Raw genomic sequence first — 23,878 nt, 5'->3', positions numbered from 1 at the left:
ATAAAACCCCAGGACAAGTGCCGTCGACCTCTCTCTGAGGATTTGCCCCCCCCTGCTCCCTGATCTCCCTCATCCAGCCCCCCTTCACCCCCAACCCCCCCTCCAACGGCCACCATGGCTCAAGGCTTCTTCATCTCCAAGACGCTCGGCATCGTGGGCATCCTTTTTGCTGTAGCATCTGTGTCCACCATCATCGCTCTGTCCGTCGTATACTCACAGGAAAAGGAAAAAAATTCGGGGGTCTCAGCGACCTCCAGCCCCACCTCTTCCTCGTCTCCCGTCACTTCGGCTCCCACCTCGGCTTCCACGACCCTGGATCAAAGCGTGCCCTGGAACAGGTACCGGCTGCCCAAGTCGCTGGTGCCCGAGCACTACACTGTGACGCTGAGGCCCAATCTGGCCCAGGATGCCCAGGGCCTGTACACCTTCTGGGGCCAGAGCTCCGTCCGCTTCCTCTGCAACCAGGAAACGAACGTCATTATCATTCACAGCAACAAGCTCAACTACACCATGGTGGGGAGCCACCATGTGAGCCTGAGGGGGGTAGATGGCTCCCAGCCCCCCGAAATCGATAGGACCGAGCTGGTGATACCCACCCAGTATCTGGTCGTGCACCTGAAAGGGAACCTGGCGTCCGGCAGTCGCTACGAAATGGACAGCACCTTCGTCGGAGAGTTGGCCGATGACCTGGCCGGCTTCTACCGCAGCGAGTATGAGGAGGATGGAATAAAAAAGTAAGATCTGGGGCCCGGCTTTGGGGGTGGGGGGGCAGCCCCTTTCCTGCCACATCTGGTTTTCTTGATAGAAAGAGGAACTTCGAGTTTGGGGTTCTGGAAAAATAAACTCAATAATAGCCATAAAGCATAATGATGGAGTGGAGTTTGACCAGGGATGGGCACAAGTGGGAACCTCCCCCTTCTCTAAGGCTTGGCCACCGCCGTAGGGAAAAAGCCCCTGGAGAAGAGGAGAAAAGGACCTTCTGGGGTTTCCCATTGGGAGAACCAGCGAGCTTTTGGGCTTCGGGTCTAACAAGCTAGTAGAGACTGGATAAGGCCATTGTGGTACTGTGGAATGAACAAAGGACCAAGAGTCAGAAGACTTGGGTTTGAGTCTTGGTTCTACTATTCCCTTAGCTATTTGTGACAATGGGCAAGTCCTTTAATTTCTCTGAGTACCCATTTTCTCAACTGTAAAATGAGGATAATTAAATTTCTTCTTCCTACCTCATGAGTTTATTGCAAAGAAAGGGCTTTGGAAAATGTAAAGCTATGTAAAAAAAATTTTTTTTGGTGGGGGCATCTTGGGAGTCGGTCCAGACCTGTGACCAGTCCTTCTGCCTGTTCTTCTGCAATTTAGAGTTTTGTTTTTTTTTAAACCCTTACCCTAGGGGGCAGCTGAGTGGCTCAGTGGATTGAGAGCCAGGCCTAGAGATGGGAGGTCCTAGGTTCAAATCTGGCCTCAGACACTTCCCAGCTGTGTGACCCTGGGCAAGTCACTTGACCCCCATTGCCTAGCCCTTACCATTCTTCTGCCTTGGAGCCAATACACAGTATTGATTCCAAGAGGGAAGGTAAAGGTTTGTAAAAAATTAAAAAACAACAACAACAACAAAAAAAAAAAAACCCTTACCTTCCCTCTTAGAATCAATACTGTGCACTTTTCTAAAAAATTATTAAAAAAAAAATCAGAGTGAGAGTCAGGCCTAGAGACAGGAGGTCCTAGGTTCAAACCCGGCCTCAGCCACTTCCCATCTGTGTGACCCTGGGCAAGTCACTTGACCCCCATTGCCCACCCTTACCAATCTTCCACGTATGAGACAATACACCGAAGTACAAGGGTTTAAAAAAAAAAAAAAAAAAAAAAGAAAAAAAAATCAATACTGTATGTTGGTGCCAAGGCAGAAGAGCAGTAAGGGCAGGCAATGGGGGTTAAGTGACTTGGCCAGGGTCACACAGCTAGAAAGTATCTGAGGTCAAATTTGAACCCAGGACCTTCTGTCTCTAGGTCTGGCCACCCAGCTGCCCCCTTAATTTAGAGTTTTAAAGTCACCTGAGATGTTAAGTGGTTTTAAGTCAGGGCCACACAGCTAGAATTTGTCAGAAGTGGGCCTTGAACTTATGTTCTGATTCTAAGGCCAGTCTTTTCTATAATCATGAAGCATTATCATTAGAGCACCCTTTTAGAGGGTGCTAGATTTGCTCTCATAGTTTTTCACAATTTGTAATGGGATCAAATAGCTCTAGAAGACTGGCAGTACAATCCTAACCAGATGGGGAGGTAGGTAGGGAATAAAAATGAATAAAATGAATTTATGTTGACCCTTCTACTCCCCTGACCTCCTCATTTCCCACCTCATCCTTGGAAGGTGTCTTGGATTTGGTCCTCTATGAAAAAGGTTCAAGTTAGGAGGGCCTCAGGATGTTCATCCCAGGCCATGGTAGCTGGGGGCAGAGAGGGGATCTGGATAAGTCCTGGAATGTTCCTGAAGGATTACAGAGAATCTGGGCTAGTTCAAAGACTGACCCGAGGATTCAGAGCCAAAGAACTTAACTTGGTCTGATAACCTGAATACCGTCTAGGTCTAGTATATGGAGAATCTAAAACTATGCATTTGCCCTGGAATTAATCTAGCTTTCCGGAAGCCTTCTGTCCTGAAAGGTGATTGTAGGAGAGGCTCAAACCCACGCTAAAACAACGGTACCTGCACTGCCCCTCTTCTCAGTCTGGCCCAGTTTCAATCCATATCTCTGGGTTGGGTTGTACCTAAACTCAGGGCTTTTTTGCAGGAATCCTAGAATTTAGGTCTAGGTCTTTGCCTCTCAACTCTACCAGCTAGTTTGAAACATCCAAAGGTCTGTTTGTGGTTGCTGTGATGTACAGAGATTTTTTTTTTAATCATTATTTTTAGGATTTATATAGTTTGTTAAGGTTTACAAAGCACTTCAGAATGTTGTCTCATCTGATCCTCACAGCAACCAGTTGGGTTTCTTGCTTTATAGAAAAGAAAACTAAGCCTGAGAAAGTGACTTGCCCAGGGTCACACAGCTAAGCGTCCAAGGCAGGCTTTGAACATTTGTCTATCCTGACTCTAAGTCCAGGGCTCTCTTCACTGGGCCACTGAACCGCCTGTAGGTTTTTTGGGCCCAGTTGGGCTCAGGTAGAGACTCAGTTCCATCCTACTTTCTCTTGCCTTGGGGTTCAGCTCTAAGCGTCATTTTCTCTTATTTGTAAAATAAGCACAATAACAAGATGCAGTGTGGCATGTATGAAGAGAATAGTAAAGTCAGGGGAACCAGGTTCAAATCCTAAACTACGGTATTTACTATCTGTGTGGCTTTGGCCAGGGACTCTTGGGGCTCTTGATTTCAGATTTCTCATGTCTAAAAATGAGAGTTTTGGACCAGGTGGCCTCTTAGTTCCCATGGAGTCCCATGACCTATACAGACTACAATTACTACACTCATGAGAGTTCTTGTGAAGGATGCGCTTTGGAGACCTCCAACACAAGCTCTTTGTCTGAATTCTCAAACCCTATAGAGAGGAGTCCAAGCTCTGGCTGCTTCTCCATCTAGAAAGCTCCAGGCAATAGAGGGGAGTACCTGCATAGGCAGGTACAGTCCCTGACATGGAGTAAGTGCTTAAGAGACGAATTGATTGACTACTGGATAGCTAAGGGTAGAGAAGTTCATTCTCAGCAGACTTCCCACTCGGTGCACTCTCTTGTCAAGGCAGTCCTTTATTATTGGGTATATCTGTCCTCATGGAGGGTCAGTAACTCCAATCTGTGCTCAGGGTGGTGGCCACGACCCAGATGCAGGCAGCCGATGCTCGTAAATCCTTCCCGTGCTTTGATGAGCCAGCGATGAAGGCCACCTTCGACATCACGCTGATCCACCCCTCTAACCTCCACGCCCTCTCCAACATGCCTATCAAATGTGAGTAGAGCAAAATGGGGCTTATGTTCTTCTTCTCACTGGACTCTCTGCCCCTGGATCTCTTGAGACAAAGACAACTGGCACCATCACCATAAAACTTCCAGTTGGGGCAAACCTTTGGGGTGGGGATGGGGTTGTAGGTGCTGTGGTGCTGAAGGAGCTGGGCAATCTGGCTCTTGGCCCCAAAGGGTTTGGGGGGAGGAGGGCACAGGAGAGGGAAGTCACGACAATGGTACCCTGGTAGGGGATGGCTATGCTGCTGTTTGGCAGGAGGGCCAACAAGACCACTGTTCAGCTGGGGCCAAGCTCCTCCTCCCTGTGCTAGGTACAGGTCTGTGGGACGGCCATCGTCTTCCAGAATGGCTCTGGAGGCAGGAGGGGGCTAGGAGGGGCAGAGATAGACAGAGGCTGCTCTTTTACCCTCTTCTCTTTTGTGTTCCAGCTTCTGTTTCAGATGGTAACTGGAATACCACTAGTTTTCACACCACCCCAAAGATGTCCACGTATCTCTTGGCTTACATCGTCAGTGAGTTCGAAGCGGTGGAGAAAAATGAAAGCAATGTACAGGTATAAAATTCAAGGCCAGGTTTCTTAGACTACCTGAGGCCCAGAAGAATGAAGTCATGTATTTGCAGGCCACACAGTGAGAGATCTTGGCCTAGGGCCCAGGCACCCAATGTTCAGGCCTTCACTCCGCAGCAGCTCAGAAGATAAGATAAGATGCTGCTGGGAGAGAAGGGAGATGGGAGGAAGAGGGCTAAGCAAGATAAGAACCCAAGACTTAGCTCTTTGGTGTTCTTGCCACCACCCAGGCTTCACGCTCTTCTTCCCAGCAGCCTAGATCTCTCTGTGTCTGTCTACCCCATCACCCACCCATCCACCCTTCTGTGGCCTCACCACCTCTTCTCAGAGCCAGAGTTCCCTCCTCCCTCCCTCCTGGTCTCTCTCCTTTAGGTTAAAAACAGCTTAAATAAATGTCTGCTTGGTAGATGCTCACCCTATGATGTCCCCCGCCAATCCGGGACCCAGGCCCTGTCTCACTCTCCTGGTTCTGGCCGTGGTCTGGGTCATTTCTCTTTCCAGGATTTAGCTGGATGTGTTCCTTTGCAGATCCGGATCTGGGCCCGTCCCAAAGCCATCGAGGCAGGCCACGGGAACTATGCCTTGAATGTGACAGGACCCATCCTTTCATTTTTTGCCGACCATTACAGCACAGCCTATCCTTTGCCCAAGTCTGGTGAGTAGGGCTGGGACCGCCGCGGCGAGGGTCCGGGTCACCCTTTGGGCGAGGGTGCTGGGCGGGTGGGGATGGGGCGCAGCTTGCTCAGGGATGCTCAGGGAGCATCTTTTCTCCTTCAGATCAGATAGGCCTGCCAGACTTCAACGCCGGAGCCATGGAGAACTGGGGCTTGGTGACCTACCGGGAGAGCGCGCTGCTGTACGACAGTTTGTCCTCCTCCATTGGCAACAAGGAACGGGTGGTTACAGTCATTGCCCATGAGCTTGCCCACCAGGTACTGTGCCACAACTCCTACATGCCCCCCCTTTTTTTTTAACCTTTACCTTCTGTCTTAGAATCATTACTGAGTATTGGTTCCAAGGTAGAAGAGCGGTAAGGGCTAGGCCATGGGGGTGAAGTGACTTGCCCAAGATCACCCAGCTAGAAAGTGTCTGAGGCCAGATTTGAAGATAGGACCTCCCCCCTTTTAGATCTCACTCTCAATCCACGGAGCCCCCTCGCTGCCTCCTTATGTCCCTTCTTTTTCCCTCTTCAGGAGAAGGGAGGGCCATCTAGTCTTTGACACCCCCTTGATTGACTGTTCCTTGTTGGGTATGTGTGCTTGCCCTCATGTCTGGTTGGGACACAGGTACAGAGGACTTAGAACTAGAAAGAACCTTTAAATAATTTCCTCTAGCACCCTCATCTTATATAGGAGGAAGTTGAGAACCAGAGAGGAAATGTGATTTGCCCAAAGTCATAGAGTGGCAAAGTCAGAATTTGAATCTGGATCCTTTGACTTTAAATCCAGCTGATGGCAGTGTCCAGAAAATAGAGATCATTGATCCCTAAATACTTTTTACTCCTTAAGTGGTTTGGAAACCTGGTGACTGTGGCCTGGTGGAATGACCTGTGGCTGAATGAAGGCTTTGCCTCCTATGTGGAATACCTCGGGGCTGACTTTGCTGAGCCTACCTGGAACCTGGTGAGTGCCCTTTCTATGCTGAGATTCTTCTGTATCATGGGGTGGGGTGACCCTCCAAGGGCCCAAACCAAAAGGGCAACTGAGATTCTCACTCTAAGAATTCAATTCAAATTCAATAAGCATTTATTTTTTAAGCCCCTTACTTTCAGTTTTAGGATCAGCTCTAAGACAGAAGAGTGTCAAGGGCTGGACAATTAGGGTTAAGTGATTTGCCCAAGGTCACACAGCTAAGAAGCATCTGAGGTCAGATTTGAACCCAGATCCTTCCAGCTTTAGGCCTGGTGCTCTATTCATCATGCTACCTAGCTGCCCCAGAAATATTTATTAAGCAAAATATCACCTACTTTGCATTAGGTACTGGGAGGGTCAAAAGAAAAAACAAAACCAATCTGCCTTTGAAGAGCTTATATTCTACAGAGTGGATGGGAGAGAATGGGCAAAATGTGTACACAGAAAGGTACAAATGGAATCTCTACAAAGTAAATACACAGTCATGTCCTTGAGGCACACTTGGGGACTCAGGAAATGCCTCATGTGGGAGGCAGGCCAGAAAAATGAGTCTCTTTTTTTTTTAACCCTTCTATCTTAGAATCAATACTGTGTATTGATTCCAAGGCAGAAGAGTGGCAAGGGCTGGGCAGTTGGGGTTAAGTGACTTGCCCAGGGTCACATAGCTGGGAAGTATCTGAGGCCAAATTTGAACCCAGGACCTCCTGACTGAATCACTTAGCTGCCCTTCTTGAGCTGAGTCTTGAAGGAAGTTAGAGATTCTAAGATATAGAGATGAGAGGGGTGGTAGGGCACATTTCTGGCATGGGAGATCATCTATGCAAAGACAAAGAAAAGGAATGTTGAATGTAGGGAGAGAGTGAGTAGGCTGGACCATAGCATAGAGGAGGCTAATGGGAAATGATCTGAAAAGGCAAGCTAAACCCAAATTGTGAAGAGCTTCAAGTGGCCAACAAATGGGTCTGTATTTTCTCCAGGAGGTCATAGAAAGCCACTCAAGCTTCCTGAGCAGGGGAGTCACTTGGTCAGAATTGTGTGTTAGAAAACATCTGACAGGGATCCAGAGCCAGTTGAAGGATGTATTAAGGGTGTGGGATGGAGTAGGCAGGGACTCTGCTCTCCTCTGGTTCTGCTCTAACCCATTGTGGGGGGGATTGGGCCACCTTTGCAGAAAGACCTCATCGTGCTCAATGAATTGTACCGAGTGATGGCTATTGATGCCTTGGCCTCTTCCCATCCACTGTCCACTCCTGAGGATGAAGTCAACACTCCAGCCCAGATCAGCGAGCTCTTTGATTCTATCACCTACAGCAAGGTAAATCGTCCTGGCACACAGCACCAGCTCATTCAGATCGGGAGAGGGGGAAGATTGGAAGAGATTGCACTGGAAGAGTTGTTTTTGACATCTTCGTAGTTTAGTCCAAATAAGAGTCACCCAAAGGGATTCTTGTGGATTCTATGCCTCAAAGCATCATTTTTTTAAAAAACCCTCACCTTCTGTCTTAGGATCAATACTATGTTATGGTTCCAAGGCGGCAGAATGGTAAAGACTAGGCAATTAAAGGTCAAGTGATCACACAGTTAGGAAGTATCTGAGGCCAGATTTGAACCTAGGATCTCCCATCTCCAGACCTGGATTTCTGTCCAGAGTCTTCTAGCTGCCCTGGTTCTTTTTAAAAATACCATAATACCTTGGGACAGGTAGGTGGCTTAGTGTACTGGAATTGGGAGGACCTGGGTTCAAATCTGGCCTCAGACACTTCCTAGCTATGTGATCCAGTACAAGTTACTTAAACCTGTGTGCCTAACCCTTACCTTTCTGTCTTAAGAGTTGTTACAAACATGTAAAACCCAGTGGAATTGTTCCATTGGCTATGGGAAGAGTATGTGAGGAGGGGAGGGAAAGAACATGAATCGTATAACCATGGAAAAACACCCTAAATTAATTAATTAATTAAAGATTTCTAAATTTGTAATAAAAAAAGAGTTGTTACAAAGATAAAAAGTAAGGGTTAAAAAAAAATTACGGTGCTATCTCTCAGATGATCCTGTCTCAGCACAGCTCTGAGCAGCTTCAAAGGGTTCAAATAGTTGTAAGTGTGTCCTCTATCTGCCTTGCCCCCCTCCTTAGGAGCCCCTTAGTACACTAGAGAGCACTTACCTGGATCCCTAGACTTGGGCTGCCAGATTGCCTACCCATTACTTCCCTGGCATTATATGTCTCTTCTCTTTACGTCTTGCACCATTCTGTGTTATTATGTATAACCTATATCAAATTGCTTACTGTATCATGGAATGGGGGGAAAGAGAATTTGGAGCTCCAAATTTTAGAAAATGAGTGTTAAAAATTGTCTTCACATATAATTGGGAAAAAGAAAATATTATTGAACCACCTTTTTGAGGGCCATCTCTCATCTTCCCCAGGGAGCCTCAGTTCTTCGGATGTTGTCCAGTTTCCTTACAGAGGACCTCTTCAAGACAGGCTTGGCGGTGAGTACTTAACTGCAACCCACCCTTGGCAGGCAGGAAGGATGAAAGTGAGAAGTTGTCTAAATTCCTGATTCCGAGGACCCTCTCAGGTCTCGCTGGCCAGGGGCCTTCAGTCCCAGAGGCCCTGGCCAATAGTACAGTTTGGGGACTTGGAAGAAACTCTGTGCTAGGGAATTTTTCTCTCAGGCCTAAGGCCTTTGTCTTCCCAGGCTCATAAATTAGAGGTAGGACAGACTGAAAAGGCCATCTTGTCCAAGGCCCCTCGTTTTACAGTTGAGCAAATGGGCCTAAAGGGACTAAGTGACTGGCCGAAGTTAACACAGGCAGTAAGTAGCTGAGCTGGGACTCAAAGCCAGATTCTCTGACTCTACATCTGAGTCTTTTTACTATACCTAAAAACTAATTTTCTCTCCACAGTCCTACCTGCATACCTTTTCCTACAAGAATACAGTCTACCAGGATCTGTGGACTCACCTACAAGATGTGAGTAAACAAAATATTTGTTTGTGGAAATAGCTTCCATGCCCAAGTGGAGGCTCCATACAACTTGAACTGCTCAGAATCACTGAGCTGTAAGGGAACTTAGACATCACTAATCTAACCCCTCTCTTCCTTCCTTCCTCCCTTCTTTCCTTCCTACCACCCTCCCTTCCTTCTCTCTTTCCTCTCTCCCTTGGTCTCTCCATTTTTCTTCCTTCCTCCCTCCTTCCCTTCTTTCTTTCCTCCCTCCCTCCTTCCTTTCTTCATTTCTTCCTTCTTTCCTGCCTGCCTGACTTTCTGACTTTCAGCCTTCCTCTCCTTTTTTTTTAAAACTCTTACTTTCTTAGTAACAACTATAAGACAGAAAAGTAAGGGCTGGGCAAATGAGGTTCAATGACTTGCCCAGGATCACACAGCTAGGAAGAATCTGAAGATTTGAACTCAGGCCCTCTCAATTCTAGGCCTGGCCCGCTATCTACTGTACCACCTAGCTGTCCCTCCAAGCTTCCTTCAAAAGCCAGGCTATTGGGCCTCCATGCCATCTTCCTGACTTCCTTACAGGATCCTCAGCATGCCAAGGAGTCCACTTATTCTGCATGCATGTGTCTACAAGTGTGGGTGTAGATGGCAGCTAGTTGTAGAAGAAGGGACATTGTGTCCTCAGGGGATGGAGAGCAAGGCATAGTTGCATACTGACTGCCATTTCCTAGGTAAGAGTATTGGATGTAGTCCCAAAAAGGAGTAGAAGAGTGACAGCTAAGTGGCTCAGTGGATAGAGAGCCAGGCCTAGAGATGGGCATTCCTGGGTTCAAATCTGACCTCAGATATCTCCAAGCTATGTGACTCTGGACAAGTCACTTAGTTGCCTAGCCCTTATGGCAATTCTGCCTTAGAACAAATAGCTATCATTTCTATTCAATTCTAAGAGGTTAGGGTTAAAAAAAAAAAAAAGGAAATAGAAGACTGAGGAAAGATGAGGCTTAGATATTAGTCAATTAATAAACATTTATTGGTTTTTTTAAACCCTTACCTTATATCTTAGAATCAATACTATGTACTAATTCCAAGGCAGAAGAGTGATAAGGACTAGGCAACTGGGGTTAAGTGACTCACCCAAGGTCACACGAGTAGGGTGTATCTGAGGTCAGATTTGAACCCAGGACCTCCCATTTCTAGGCTTGGCTCTCTAGCCACTGAGCTGCCTCACTGCTTCCTTAATAAACATTTTTTAAGGAACAGTGCTAAGCATTTGTACACCAAGAAAGGCAAAAGACAAACCTGATCCCAAGGAGTCCCACATCCTAAGAGGAGACCAACAAGCATGTACATACAATGTATATATAGGATAAATTGGAGAGAATAGAGGAGAGACATTAGCATCAAAGGGGTTCAAGAGAGACTTGATTAAGAACTGGGAGGCATCCTAGAGCTCATCTTATTCAGCCCTTCCATTTTTCAGATGAGAAAACCGAGGCTTAGAAAGGTTAAGTGCCTTGTCACCGGTGACATAAACAAGCAATAGGGCCAGGATCTTTTAACTCAAATATTCTGGTTCCAGATCTCCTACTCTATCTGCTAGGCTATACTGCCTCTGATGCTCTAGGTTATCTGGAGGAAATCCAGTCTTCTGAATTTTAGTCCATTAACTTTCTAGTAGTGCTCTTCACCCTCAGAAAACCTCGGCATAGGCAGATGGTAGCCTCAAAAGCGCATTGTCTGTTGGACAAGCAGAGATGTGAGAGACCCAGAGGCTGGGAACTTCAGGGGGGAAAGACCCTTAGGTGCTGCAATCCTGCCTTCCCTACCAGTCTGGGCTTTCTTTTTCCATTCACACTAGGGATGGTTTGGAATACAAAGAGGAGCAGAGTTGGAACCAAGGAAGGGAAGGGAAGTTGGTTAGTTTTCACTCTGCCCAGAGATGATCTTAGTCAATACTGGGTCACAGTGGGATTCTCTCTGGGAAGGGGGATCCTTTAGTATCCCAGACACAGAAGGACTTTTCCAACACTTTTTTGTCATTCCCATATAGGCTGTGAATAACCAGTCTGCGGTGACATTGCCTGCCTCTGTTCAAACCATCATGGATCGGTGGATCCTCCAGATGGGCTTCCCTGTGCTGACACTGAACACGGCCACTGGTGCTCTCTCCCAGGCACACTTCCTGCTAGACCCTACCTCCAATGTCTCTCGTCCCTCTCAATTTGAGTGAGTGAGGAGGGAGTCCAGGCTGCAATTAGAAGGACAGTGGATGTGGGAAAACCCTGCCAGTCATAGTTCTTAGTAACCAAGTCTCCCTCTGAAACATATTCCATAGCTTGGGTTTAAGTGGTCCCTCACAATGGAGTCTCTTTAACCCTCTTTCTGACCTTCTAAGAGGTGATTCTACTAGAGTCCAGCTGTGTGCAATAACTTTTGAAGTTAAACGAAAGTGTCACTGCCTGGCAACTTCTTGTCTATACTGTCCCATGGAAGCATAGCCCAGGAAGAGGTCTCCCTTGAAGCCCACCAGCCAAGGTGGTGCCTTAAAAAGCTCTCCCTCCAGAATGGACCTAGGTTGAAAATTGTCAGAGCTTTGGTGCTTTGTACCAAAAATGCAAGTCACTCACCAGAGCCTCTTGTGAAACAGTCACCAGAGGTGAAAGGGGAAAGATTGGGCTGAAGCATCTCCCTTCAGGTCTCAGATCTGCCTTCCCTGGGCTGAGGGAATGAGTATTTGAAGAACCCAAGGAAGACCTACCTGTCTTTCTCATTACAGCTATCTATGGATCGCTCCTGTCTCTGCACTTAAAAGTGGAGGAAAAACTGAAAATAAATGGCTTAATGGCAACAAGACAGGTATTCCTACTTTGTTCCTGAGTGGGTGGGAAGGGCATTTCCTCTATCTTTGTTCCCAGACTCCCCACTGGGTCTTTATGTTCTAGCCCAGCAAGGGAATTTACCCCCAACTCCTTGAGTGATTCTGTGGATTATAGAGGGGCCCAGCGGTCCATTTTCTTCCAGCCATTTACAGACAAGAGTTGAGATTAAGATGTTAATTCCTAAAATCTGTAGAGAGCTGCATGGCTACCTAAGTGCTTTCATGTCCATTATTTCATGTCATCTTCATACCAGGTCTGTAAGGTAGGTAACACAAGTAGTAGACAGACTTTACAGAGGAAGAAATCAAACTCTGGAGCAATTAAGGGTGTGTGGCTAGTTAATGGTAGAGGCAGACCTCCAAGACGGCTATTCTAAGCTGCCTGTCAAAAGTATCTGGCCCAGAAGGCCCGGCTTAGGTTCTCTTTCCTGCCTCCTTGCCCCATCTCCGGTCAATATGATCTTGAGGATGCTACGTCTTAGAGCCTTTACTATGCTCGAGGACCTCCTCGCTCTGGGTGAACCAACATAGGAGCAGGTCGTGTCTATGGAGGTATGTCTGAATTGGGGTTTCAGGCTGCACTGAAGATTAGAACTGAAACTGGATCGAGTGAAATTCTTGTGCCGGACTCCCTCCTTATACCCCCAACACTTCTCTTTCTCTGCAGAAACTTTTGAGGAGTTTAAAGTGACAGGTAATGACTGGATCCTTTTGAACATCAACGTGACTGGCTATTACCTGGTGAATTATGATGCTAGAAATTGGGAGCGACTCCGGAACCAGTTAGATACAGATTCTTCTGTAAGTGTCTAAAACCCTTGGTTCCTCCCTGTGCTCTGAGAAACCAGTGGGTTTGTGTTTCTGAGAGAGCCTCAGGACCTCCTCCCTGCAACCCTGCCTAGAAATTTGGGTAGCTTATATTATAGGGGAAATGCCCTAAACTTCAGAATGAATGAATTAGATCAGTGATTCCCAAAGTGGGTGCTACTGCCCTCTGGTGGGTGCTGCAGCGATCCAGGGGGAGCGGTGATGGCCACAGGTGCATTTATCTTTCCTATTAATTGCTATTAAAATTTAAAAAAAATTAATTTCCAGGGCGCTAAGTGATATTTTTTTCTGGAAAGGGAGCGGTAGGCCAAAAAAGTTTGGGAACCACCAAATTAGATGCTTTTATGAGAGCAGGTTTAAATAGGATGGGCTGCTGGGTACCTGATAGAAAAGGGTAAGAGCCACCCCAAGAGGGAGTAAACAAGGGAATAAAGAGAGAAACATACTTTGCAAACTTTGTAGCTTTTCTCAAGACCTAAAGAACTTCTGGATTCTTTGCTGTGCATTCATACCTACACACTGAAGATATTTTATTTCTCTTCTTTCAGATCATTCCAGTCACCAACAGGGCTCAGATCATCCACGATGGCTTCAACCTGGCCAGGTGAGCATGCTGTCCAGTCGGGAACACCCCAGTAGGTCATGTAAGCATAGAGTAGGAAGCAGGGACAGAGATAGAGAGAGAGAAAACCTTGGATTAGGAGATGAAAAATTATCTAAATTCTAGACTTGACTTTTCCAGTCACTAGTTGTATGATTTTGGAGTAATTCCCTTAATCTCTGTTCCTTAGTTTCCTCCTCTGACAATGAAAGGATATGAGTCCTTCTGAAACTCTAAGATTTCTGTGATTCTGGGACAAACTCTGGTCTAGGATGGTCTAGGATGGAAAGAGGACCCGGTCCAGGATCAGAAGACCTAAGTCTGCATGGCAATGCTCTTGTCCTCAATTTCTTCATTTGTAAAATGTTAATAATATTGCCATGTCTTCTTAATAGGCTTATTGTGGTGAAAACGCTTTGTAAGCCTTAAACCTTCCCTTAGAAAAGGGAGAATATAGAGCCGGGAGGTCCTAGGTTCAAATCTGGCCATAGACACTTCCTAGCTGTGTGACCCTGGGCAAGTCACTTAACCCCCATTGCCTACCCTTACCACTCTTCTGCCTTGGAACCAATTCACAGTATTGATTCTAAGACTGAAGGTAAGGGTTAAAAAAGAAAAGTAAAGTAAAGGGAGAATAAAGAAAACTCTTAAGGTCAGATAGATGATCCAATAGATAAAGCATTTAGGAATAGAGTTCAAATCTAGCCTTAGACACTTACTAGATGTGTGATCCTGGGCAAGTCACTTTACCCTGTTTGCTTCGAAAGAAAGAAAAAAAAAATCTTTGTTTGAATCCTTAAAAGTAATGGCTAGGGTGGCAAGGGGAGCTTTTCATTCGGGGCTGGGAACACTGAGGTTCTGTGTCTGTGCTCAGGGCTCAACACGTCGAAACAACACTGGCTCTGGATAACACGTTATTTTTGAAAAATGAAGTGGAATACATGCCCTGGCAGGCTGCCCTCAGCAGTCTTAGCTACTTCAAGCTTATGTTTGATCGAACAGAAGTGAATGGCCCCATGAAGGTAAGAAGAATTCAAGGGTTAGGTTGAGAGACCACCTCATGGTGAACCTGAGCTGGAGCAGGCCAAACTGTTGGAGAAAGTAAATATTGGGAGAACAAATTTTGTCTGCCTGTGTGGTATGATTTTTAAGGGCAGTAGGACAGCTCCTGATTCTTGATGAGCACCCACCCGCACTGCCTGAAGGATTGCCTGAAATTCCACCATTAGGGCTTCATTTCTTTGGCTTGAGTCTTTGTCTTTTAAAATAGAAACATTCCTGGAAGGGCTTCACAGATGAAGCCCAATTTATCATATATCTTTCAGAATGAATGAAATAGATGATTTTATGAGAGCAGAATTAAATAGAAGGGAGGAGGAGAACATGAGGCTACTAGGCACCTGACATGAAGGGAGAGAGAGCCGCTCCCCAGAGGAGGTAGACAAGGGAACAAAGAGAGGAATATAGTTTTTCTCAAGGCCTAAAGCACTTCTGGATTCTTTATTGCATATGGGCTAAAAACTGCAAGGGAAATTTGGACTCAGAGTACCAAGGCAGAACATGCATTTCCTTCCTTCTGTGTGTAAATTCAAAGAGAGACTGGCAATGGAATAACTATGGTCTTTGGGGCTGAGCAGAGAGTACCTGGCAAATTGGCTTCTGGGACAAACTTCACAAATATATTCAAGGTATTAAGGGTATTTTCAAATAAACATTTAAAGACAAATTCAGTTGCAGGAATAAGGCAAGAGATCTCAGGACCCCACAGAGGGAGACCCTGGAAAAATGTGAGGCTGCTGCTGAGGAAGCGGTGGCTGGGTGGGCTAAGGTAAAAAACTAGGATGTATGGTGTGTTGGAGCATCCTATTCAAACATCTGGCAGCATCCTATTTTTTTTAGTTTTTTTTTTCCTTTAAAAATTGTTTTATATTTAATTTTTTCCCATTACATGAAAAAAATTAATATATTTAAATTTTTTTGAGTTCCAAATTCTCTCCCTTTCTCACTGAGAAAGCAAGCAATTTGATATAGATTATACATGTGCAATCAAGTAAAACTTATCTCCATATTAGCCATGTTGAGAAAAAAAACAGACCCCAAACCCCTCAAAACTAAGAAAAATAAAGTTTTTTATGCTTCAATATACATTCAGATTCCATCCATTCTTTCTCTGAAGAGATAAGATAGCATTTTTCATCACACAAGACCATGCAAATCTTACTTCTATATTGGTCATTGCTGTAATAGAATACTCATATAAAGCCAAAACTCCAAAATAAAACACAAATAAACCAAAATGAAAAACAGCGTGCTTTGATTTGCATTCCAACTCCATCAGTTCTTTCTCTGGAAGTTGGATAGCATTCTTTGTCATAGGTCCTTTGGAACTGTCTTGGATCATTGTATTGCTGAAAAGAATGAAGTCATTCAGAGTTGATCATTGGACAGTATTGCTGTTAATATGTACATTTGTCCTGATTCTGTTTGCTTCATTTTGCATCAATTCATATAACTCTTTCTAGGTTTTTCTGAAACTCTCCAGCTCATCATTTTTTATAACAGAATAGTATTTCATCATATCCATATCCTGTGGCTTGTTCAGCCATTTCCCAAATGATGGCCATTCCCTCAATTTCCAATTCTTTGCCATCACAAGAAGAGCTTCTATAATATACTTAAATATATAATATGTATATAACATATATACTTTTGTATATTTAGATCCTTTTCCTCCTCCTCTTTCTTCTCTTAGGAATACAAAATCAGTAATGGTATTGCTGGAGCAAAGGGTATGCACAATTTTACAGTCCTTTGGTTATAGATCTAAATTGGTCTCCAGAATGGTTGGATCTATTCACAGCTCCACATTAGTGCTCCAATTTTTCCACATTCCCTCCAATAATTGTCACGTTCCTTTTTAGTCATGCTAGCCAGTCTGATTGGTGTGAAATGGAATTGTTTTAATTTGTTTTTCTCTAAACAATTGTGATTTAGAGCATTTTTTTTCACGGGACTATAGATAGCTTTGATTTCTTCTGAAAACTGCATGCTCATATCCTTTGACTATTTATCAGTTGGGGAATGATGCATGTTCTCATAGATTTGACTCATTTTTCCATATATTTGAAAAATGAGAACTTAAAGACAGTTGCAGTTTCCTATTTTAAATAACAATTCCTACTTAGTGAGAGGCAGTGTAGTGTTAAAGTAAGGCTAGCCTGGGTATTAAGAACATCTAGCACATACTAGCCATGTGACCTTGGACAGAATTAATTAATATATCAGTGCCATATAAGCAACTCCCCAAAATTATATGTACAAATTAGTGATCTACATGGTTGGAAGAGACTTTCCGTAGTAGGAGCTCCCCAAAGTCCAGCCAAAACAAGCAAAACTAGTAGCTTCATCATGAAGGAGTATAAAAGTTCCTAGCATTGTCTACATGTTGGTGCCCAGGACCAAAACTCCAACTGCCTCCCCCGAGTTACTGTTCTAGGTCGGAGGCTCTTGGAGGAAGGAAGGCTTATGGATGTCCTCTGGCTGCTTGTTTTTTACATTGTGCTGTTTAGAATCATAGAGAGATTGAAAAAAATGCAACATGAAAGTCTTGTTCTTTCCAAATAGAACTATCTGAAGAAACAGGTTACTCCATTATTTGATTATTTCAAGACTCTCACCCAAAATTGGACTCAAATTCCTCCTACACTGATGGAACAGTGAGTATAGAAATGGGGAATATGGGCTAAGGGGGTGCTGGGAGGAGTCCTAGTCACTGTGAAGGGGATTCATCTTAGGGCATCTTTGTTCTCAGACTCTTGCTGGGAACATGTCTTTAGTTACCAGTAATTATATTGGAGTTGGGCCAGGGAGGCAGATATCCCAAAGACCTGGGTGCTGAAAATTGCCCTCATCCTTTAAATCGGATCCCTCTCCTGGGCCTAGGCATTCAATCAGTAAACATTTGCACACATTCAACACACCAGAAAAGAGACAATATGTCAGTGACTTTGAGGACACCTTGAATCCAGGAAGTCCTTGGTTCAGCTCTCACCTCCTGAGCAAGTTGCTTGATTTCTCAGTGCTCAAAGGTGTCAGACTTGCATATAGCAATTGGAGCCCTCAACTAGATTAAAATGTAATATATTAAAATAAATATAGATATAATAAAATTTCAAAAATGTTAATTTGTGGCTTTTTACCTCAATATGTAGCCAGCAGAAATCTGTTTCTATTTGAGTTTGACACCATTGCTAGTCAACTCTCTAAGATTAAATTGCAGAGAAATCATAGTCCTATAATGATTGAGAGAATTTCCTCATTTGAGTGTACCCTAAAACAGTGAAATCTCAGGTCTGATCTATCTTCCTCAGTACCAGGCACTGTGCTAACGACTGGGGATCCAGAAAAATGCCAAAAGAAAAGAAAAGAAAAATCTAGTCTCAAATTTATCAGCTGGGGTAAAAGCTCTGGTAAAGAGTATTTCTTCCAGTGATTTCACAGCTATCCTGGGTAGAAGAGTCTTTTACGGACAAAGGAAGAAAAAGTCATTTACTATGGAGAATGGCTTGCGGTAGGGTGAAGGTGTGTGCCAATGAGTTATCCTGTGCTGTAAGGCAAAGGAGATAGTCGCTCAGTAGAGTTCTGTGTGTGTTCAAAGAACGGAATGATGTCTTGGTCCATTCCAGGGTTTTCCACTTTTCAAATCCAATTGGCTCCAGAGAAAGGTACAAATCCTGCCGGTGATTGTACCGTGTATAAATGGAGATTTTGAACCTTGGACTGTATCCCCCGTAAGTCCCTTCAGGTTACCATAATGTGGATTTTAAAATTAATATTCAATAACTAAATATATTTTTATAAAGATTTATTAATAATAAACTAACCAAAAGAACTAACTAAAAGATACTAACCAGCCCCCGCCCAAGAGCAAGAGGAAGAGGGAGGAGTTACAGCAAACTATATACAAAAGTGACCACGTAAATGTGGAGGCGAGGGAGAGATTAAAGGGAATTTTGGGAAATACGAAAGGACTTATGGGGGATGCAGTCCAAAGTTCAAAATCTCCATTTATACAACTGTGCTTCCCTAGTCTCTTCCTCCCCAATGATTGGAAGAGCCACTTTCTGTCATTTTGAGACAAAGTCCTTCCTTTTTACAAGAGGGATTCTTCCCCAACCCCCCACAACTCCCCATTTGCCTACCTATCTATACACTGATTGAATTTTTTTTCTTTGGGTAGATACAATGAGGTCAATGCTATTAGCACAGCCTGCTCTAATGGTCTTGCTGAATGTGGAGAGCTGGCCTCAAGACTCTTCAGTGAGTGGATGAGAAATCCCTCAAATAATCCGTAAGTATTGTTAGCATCTGGGAGAGGTGTTATGGCTTCATACTAAACTAGCCAGAAGCAGGGAAGGTGTTGGTAGGAGTGGTGGCAGGGGAAGTATAGCTGTCTTGTGGTCACACATAGAGTCGCAAAGTCATGGCATGGTAGAGCAGATCTTATTTAAGTCTCTAGTTTTATAGATGAGGAGACAGACCAGGAGAGGCCAAAATGCTTTGAAAAGCCAAAGCCAGGACTGGACACTGTGTCTGGCTCCATGCCAAGTTCTCGTTCTAGGTGGTGTCACCCCTCAAGTTTAAGAGCTTGAAAAGATCCCCCTACTTCCTTTCCTTTGCTAAATTCCATCATTTGTCACCTTCTTACACTGCTATCTTTTCATCTAGGATCCACCCCAACCTGAGGTCTACCATTTATTGCAACGCCATCTCCAGAGGTGGAGAAACAGAGTGGAACTTTGCCTGGAACCAGTACCTGAATGCCACCCTGGTGACTGAGGCTGACAAGCTCCGGTCAGCGCTGGCCTGCAGCCAAGAATTGTGGATCTTACAGAGGTGTGTGTGTGGGTGTGTGTGCTTGGATGAGAGCAAAAGCAACAGAAAGGTGGATGAAATATAGAGCAGGGTACAAACAAATGGTCAGCTCTGGAGATAATTTCTTTCCCCCAACCCCATTCATACATCTAACATAAAATAAGTACTTTATATAAACTAGGTGTATATATTTTATTTTTTAAAAAATGTTTTTCCATGGTTCCATGATTCATGTTCTTTCCCATACATACATGTATGTATGTTTGTTTCTCTCTCTCCATCTAAATATATATGTATCTATCTAGCTTCCTGGCCAATAGCTGCATAAGAAGTTGTTCCCCTGTTCTGGGTGGCACCAAGATATAGAACCCCAGAGTTTCCTTGGGCAGAGGATTTCAAGCTCTGGGACAATGCAGAGGTCTTTGGGTTCTCTGGAGTCCCCAGCCTACCTCAAAATACAGATAGCGGACCTGGAGGATTTAAAAAATGCTCTCATGACTCTCTCTAAAAAACTTCAACCAATAACTGAATTCAAAGACTCAAAAGTGAAAAAAACAAACAACAAAAAACCTACAACTGAAGTAGTCCATGAAAATGGCTACTCTCCATTATAGGAATCAGAGATGTGAGCTTTAATTTTGATTCTACCACTGACTCATCCTGGGAATTTATGCACAGGATCCCCCCAAGAAGCTGTTGTTTTCTGCTAGTCTTGGTTACTTACTGCCCAGAATCTTTCATGGTGTTAAGCATCCTGTCCTCCTGATTGTGATTCTCTACTCTTCTTTTCACTACAGCCAGCCCATACATTTTGCTTAGGCTAGTAAAGCTAACAAGGCATAAGCTTGGTTAGCTTACCTAACTAGTATTACCATTCAACTAAAAGGCCCCTTGTTCTTGTTTTGTTTCGTATTTTTTAATTTCCTTTGTCTGATCTTAACTTATCTTGAAACTAAAGGAAGGAATGTTCCCTTGGTGGTGTATGCATAGGATTACTCTCATACATGAAGTTCTTTCCAAGAGTATTTTCCCCAAAATATTTTTCTCCTGGCAAAGTCTTTGCCTGTGTTTTTTTTTTTTTTTGGTTTGTTTGTTTTCTCTTCAAGTAGAAATTCTAGTTCTCACCTCTCTTCTCATCTATAGCTGAGTGTCACAAAAATTAAAATTTACATTTGGCTATTGCCACAGCAATCACCTTAGATCTGTCTGTTCTTTATAACATTTGCCCTCTTTAAAATTTTTTTTTGATATCTTTCTTTTCTGTCATTTCAATTGCCTTCATATCTGAATATATCTCTCCCCCTTTCCTACTCAACAAACTATCATTTATAACAAAGAAGAAAAAAGAACAAGGGGGAAAAAGCAATTTAACAAAACCAACCAACCCAACAGTGGACAGGTTGTCTTTTTTTTTTTTTTTTTACTCTTTTTAAATTAAAATTTTAATAACAAATTTCCATATAAATTTTCCAAAGTTATGATCCAAATTATCTCCTTCCCTTCTTCCCCCCTCCCGGAGCTGGCAATTTAATCTGGGTTATTATACATGTAATATCATGTAAAACATATTTCCATATTATTCATTTTTATAAGTGAATAATCTTATAAAACCAAAACTTCAAAACATATATCCAAATAAAGAAGTGATGTCATATATTTCATCCACATTCCTACTCCAACAGGAGCTGTCTTTTTTTAAAAGCTATCTAGCTCCTTGCCAGCTCCGATTGTTTTGATACATAGTATTTCTCAAAAGTTTTAATGTAGTTTTAAGCTTTTACTAATAGAGATGTACACTAAGACTTTTGGGATACTATAGATCAGTGATTTCCAAAGTGGGCGCCACCGCCCCCTGGTGGGTGCTACAGCGATCCAGGCGAGGCGGTGATGGCCACAGGTGCATTTGGGGGCAGTGAATAACTGTAAGGGGGGCAGTGATAGTATGTGACAGGGGGCTCTAAGTAATATTTTTTATCTAGTCTTGACTTTCTCTGCCTAGATACCTGTCTTACACTCTGGATCCCACCCTGATACGGAAGCAGGATGCAACATCTACCATCACCAGCATCAGCAGCAATGTCATTGGGCAATCTTTGGCCTGGGACTTTGTTCGAAGCAACTGGAAGAAGCTATTCCAGGAGTGAGTCTCTTGGGAGAAGGGCTGGGGGAGGAGAATCCTGGATTAGACCTTTTATCTATGAGACCTTGGAAAAGGAATTTCCAACCTCTAAGCCTAAGTTCATCTCATCATCTGTAAAATTAAAGAGTTAGACTAGATGACTTCTAAAGTCCTTTTCCAACTCTAAATTATTTAATGCCCTTCTCCTCCTACAGAGAGGGCTTGAGATTGGGAAACTGGAGTGCCTGTGTTGATGAAGGCATTGGTCAGAGAAAATGGGTCTGAATTAGAGGTTTGCAAGACAGATTTGCTCCAAGATAGTTGTGACTTTGATTATTAGAGCCACCTGGGTTTATAGATCCCGAGGGGCTGGTATTAATGGAAGACCCAATGGGTTTCTTGCGGAGAAGAGCTTCCTATGCCCTCACCTTCTTCTGAGGAAGTGTTGGCCCCTTGGGCAATGAAGAAAGTCAGAGAGCAACAATTCTGACTGTTCATCCCTCTCTGCAGCTATGGTGGTGGCTCCTTCTCTTTCTCCAACCTAATCCAGGGAGTGACCCAGAGGTTTTCCACAGAGTTTGAACTTAAACAGGTAAGGCTATTTCTTGGTTATCTCACCTGCTTCTGGGCAGTGCCACAACCATCTGATGCCTCTTGAGAAGAAGGAAATTTCAAAGAACCAGTGTGGTAGCAGAGAGGTTGTAGGCTCCCATATGGCTCCTGCCTCTCCTTCTCCAAAGTTTGCCTCAGCAGTTTCTCTTTAGTGATGACTGATTCTCATTTTCTCCTTGGATCATTTTATAATCCCATTGGATAATCATGGTGTAACAGGAACAACACTGTTTGAAAACCTTAGGTTTAAATCTCTTCTCTACTCTTTACTATCTACTTGATTTAAGTCAAATTACTTCTCTCAGATCATTAGTTTGCTTATCTGTAAACGTAAAGGGTTGGATTTGCTGAGGTAAGATGGAAAATGGTGTTGTAACCTGGAATCAGAGAACCTGGGTTGAAATCCTGGCTCGGTCACTTACTATCTGTGTGACCTTGGGGCCTCAGTTTCCTGAAAAGGAGAGGAGTGGGGCCATATGGTTTCTAAAGCCCTTCTAACTCTAAATTCTGTGATCCTGTCATCTGAATTCTCATTGGATTTCCCTTAAAATACATGTGTGGGTGTGTACTTATTTATCAGAGGTGTGTGTTTAGAGTAGAATATACTGAAACTTTGTCCCTAGAAAGGGCAAATCCTGGGTGCCATGAGCAGATCAGTCTCCCCTTAGGATAGTGGCTTCCAGAAGAAGAGAGAGTACAGGCAAAGATGTGATTAATCTTCTATTTTCTGCAGCTTGAACAATTCAAGGAGGAAAACATGGATGTCGGTTTTGGTTCAGGAACCCGGGCCCTGGAGCAGGCTCTGGAGAAGACCAAGGCCAATATCAAATGGGTGAATGAGAACAAGGAGCTTGTATTAGACTGGTTTAAGAAAAACCAGTAAATAGTCTTCCAATTTGTGAAGGTAGTTGCAGTGTTCCCCTGTGTGCCCAACTCTGAAGTATGTGTGTCTCTCTCTTGAAGGCCTGAGCCCAGCCAGAAGTGGGGTGAGGGGCAGACCATACTAAGAAATCTTCCTATGCCCCTTTCTCTGCCTCCATCTTTAGGCTTATACTACCATTCTTGATACTTGGTATTATGGGCCCCCCCCCCCCCCCATTTTTCCCCATGCCAGGCCCACTTGGCATTGACAGAACCTGAAAAAACCAAGCTCCTGGAGAGCATCATGGACTCATTTTACCAGAGAGACATTGTTCCAGAGCTAATCTCAGGGAAGCCCATGTCCCTTGGGCTGAAAGACTCAGACAAAAAGTGGAGTGTTCTCTGGCTGCCATTCCTTCTCTCTCCCTCACCTTGAAAATCCCAGCTTCTGAGAAATCAATGGGGAAAATATCTCTATTTTTTTTCCAAGGGAAAATGTAAATAAATGATTTCTAAATGAGCTTTCTAGTTTGTTTTTGTTTTGTTTTGTTTTGTTTTTTAATAGTAGGAAAAGGTTCAAGACAGCTGTACTGATATTCTGAGAATGGGGGAGGAAGGGAGAAAACTGGTCCAAGGAGACCCCTCTAGCCCTTCCTGGGTCCTATTCCTCCAGTGTCTGAGATCTGGTTCTAGAACTCTGGGGAGCAGTGCCTGGATAGGAATCCAGATGCCAGAAAATCTGAGGATGGAAGGTCACTCACTTCAGAAAATTGGGGGAAGGCTGTGCCCAGAGTCCTGTTAATATCTTGTGGGTATGTTTGTGGCCTCTGTTGATTGGTAATATTTATTTGAAGCTTAAATCCATCTGCAATGTTTATTCAGCTACTAAATCTCCTTTGCACGAGGGAGGTTTGAGAAGAGGGATGGAATTATGGATACAGATGATGGGAAATTGGGGGAAGAGGGAAGGGACACAGCTGCCAGTATCAGCTAATCTCCATTGAGTCT

At 44.0% G+C, this 23,878-nt stretch overlaps 1 protein-coding gene across 1 annotated transcript; it reads left to right on the top strand.

The window, feature by feature from the left end:
* LOC123238098 (alanyl aminopeptidase, membrane) lies at positions 1-23,387 on the top strand. Its single transcript, XM_044665448.1, has 20 exons — positions 1-734; positions 3,793-3,935; positions 4,378-4,502; positions 5,046-5,172; positions 5,295-5,449; positions 6,026-6,139; positions 7,320-7,463; positions 8,573-8,638; positions 9,056-9,121; positions 11,148-11,323; positions 11,874-11,953; positions 12,643-12,776; positions 13,352-13,407; positions 14,279-14,426; positions 17,029-17,120; positions 18,644-18,754; positions 19,132-19,299; positions 21,278-21,418; positions 21,908-21,989; positions 22,743-23,387. Exons 1-20 carry the CDS (start codon positions 115-117, stop codon positions 22,890-22,892), a joined length of 2,898 nt encoding a protein of 965 aa, XP_044521383.1. The 5' UTR covers positions 1-114; the 3' UTR covers positions 22,893-23,387.
* Positions 23,388-23,878: the final 491 nt, after the last annotated feature.

This window comes from Gracilinanus agilis, chromosome 2 (assembly GCF_016433145.1).
Source record: "Gracilinanus agilis isolate LMUSP501 chromosome 2, AgileGrace, whole genome shotgun sequence".
Classification (NCBI taxonomy): Eukaryota; Metazoa; Chordata; class Mammalia; order Didelphimorphia; family Didelphidae; genus Gracilinanus; species Gracilinanus agilis.
This window is presented reverse-complemented; position numbering and strand designations above follow the sequence as displayed.

Bases quoted from the DNA above. Each gene is read 5' to 3' on its own strand.
- LOC123238098 (XM_044665448.1), top strand. From the start codon at position 115: ATGGCTCAAGGCTTCTTCATCTCCAAGACGCTCGGCATCGTGGGCATC. The intron at 9,122-11,147 runs GTGAGTAAACAA...ATTCCCATATAG, and splicing joins TGTGGACTCACCTACAAGAT to GCTGTGAATAACCAGTCTGC. The intron at 14,427-17,028 runs GTAAGAAGAATT...CTTTCCAAATAG, and splicing joins AAGTGAATGGCCCCATGAAG to AACTATCTGAAGAAACAGGT.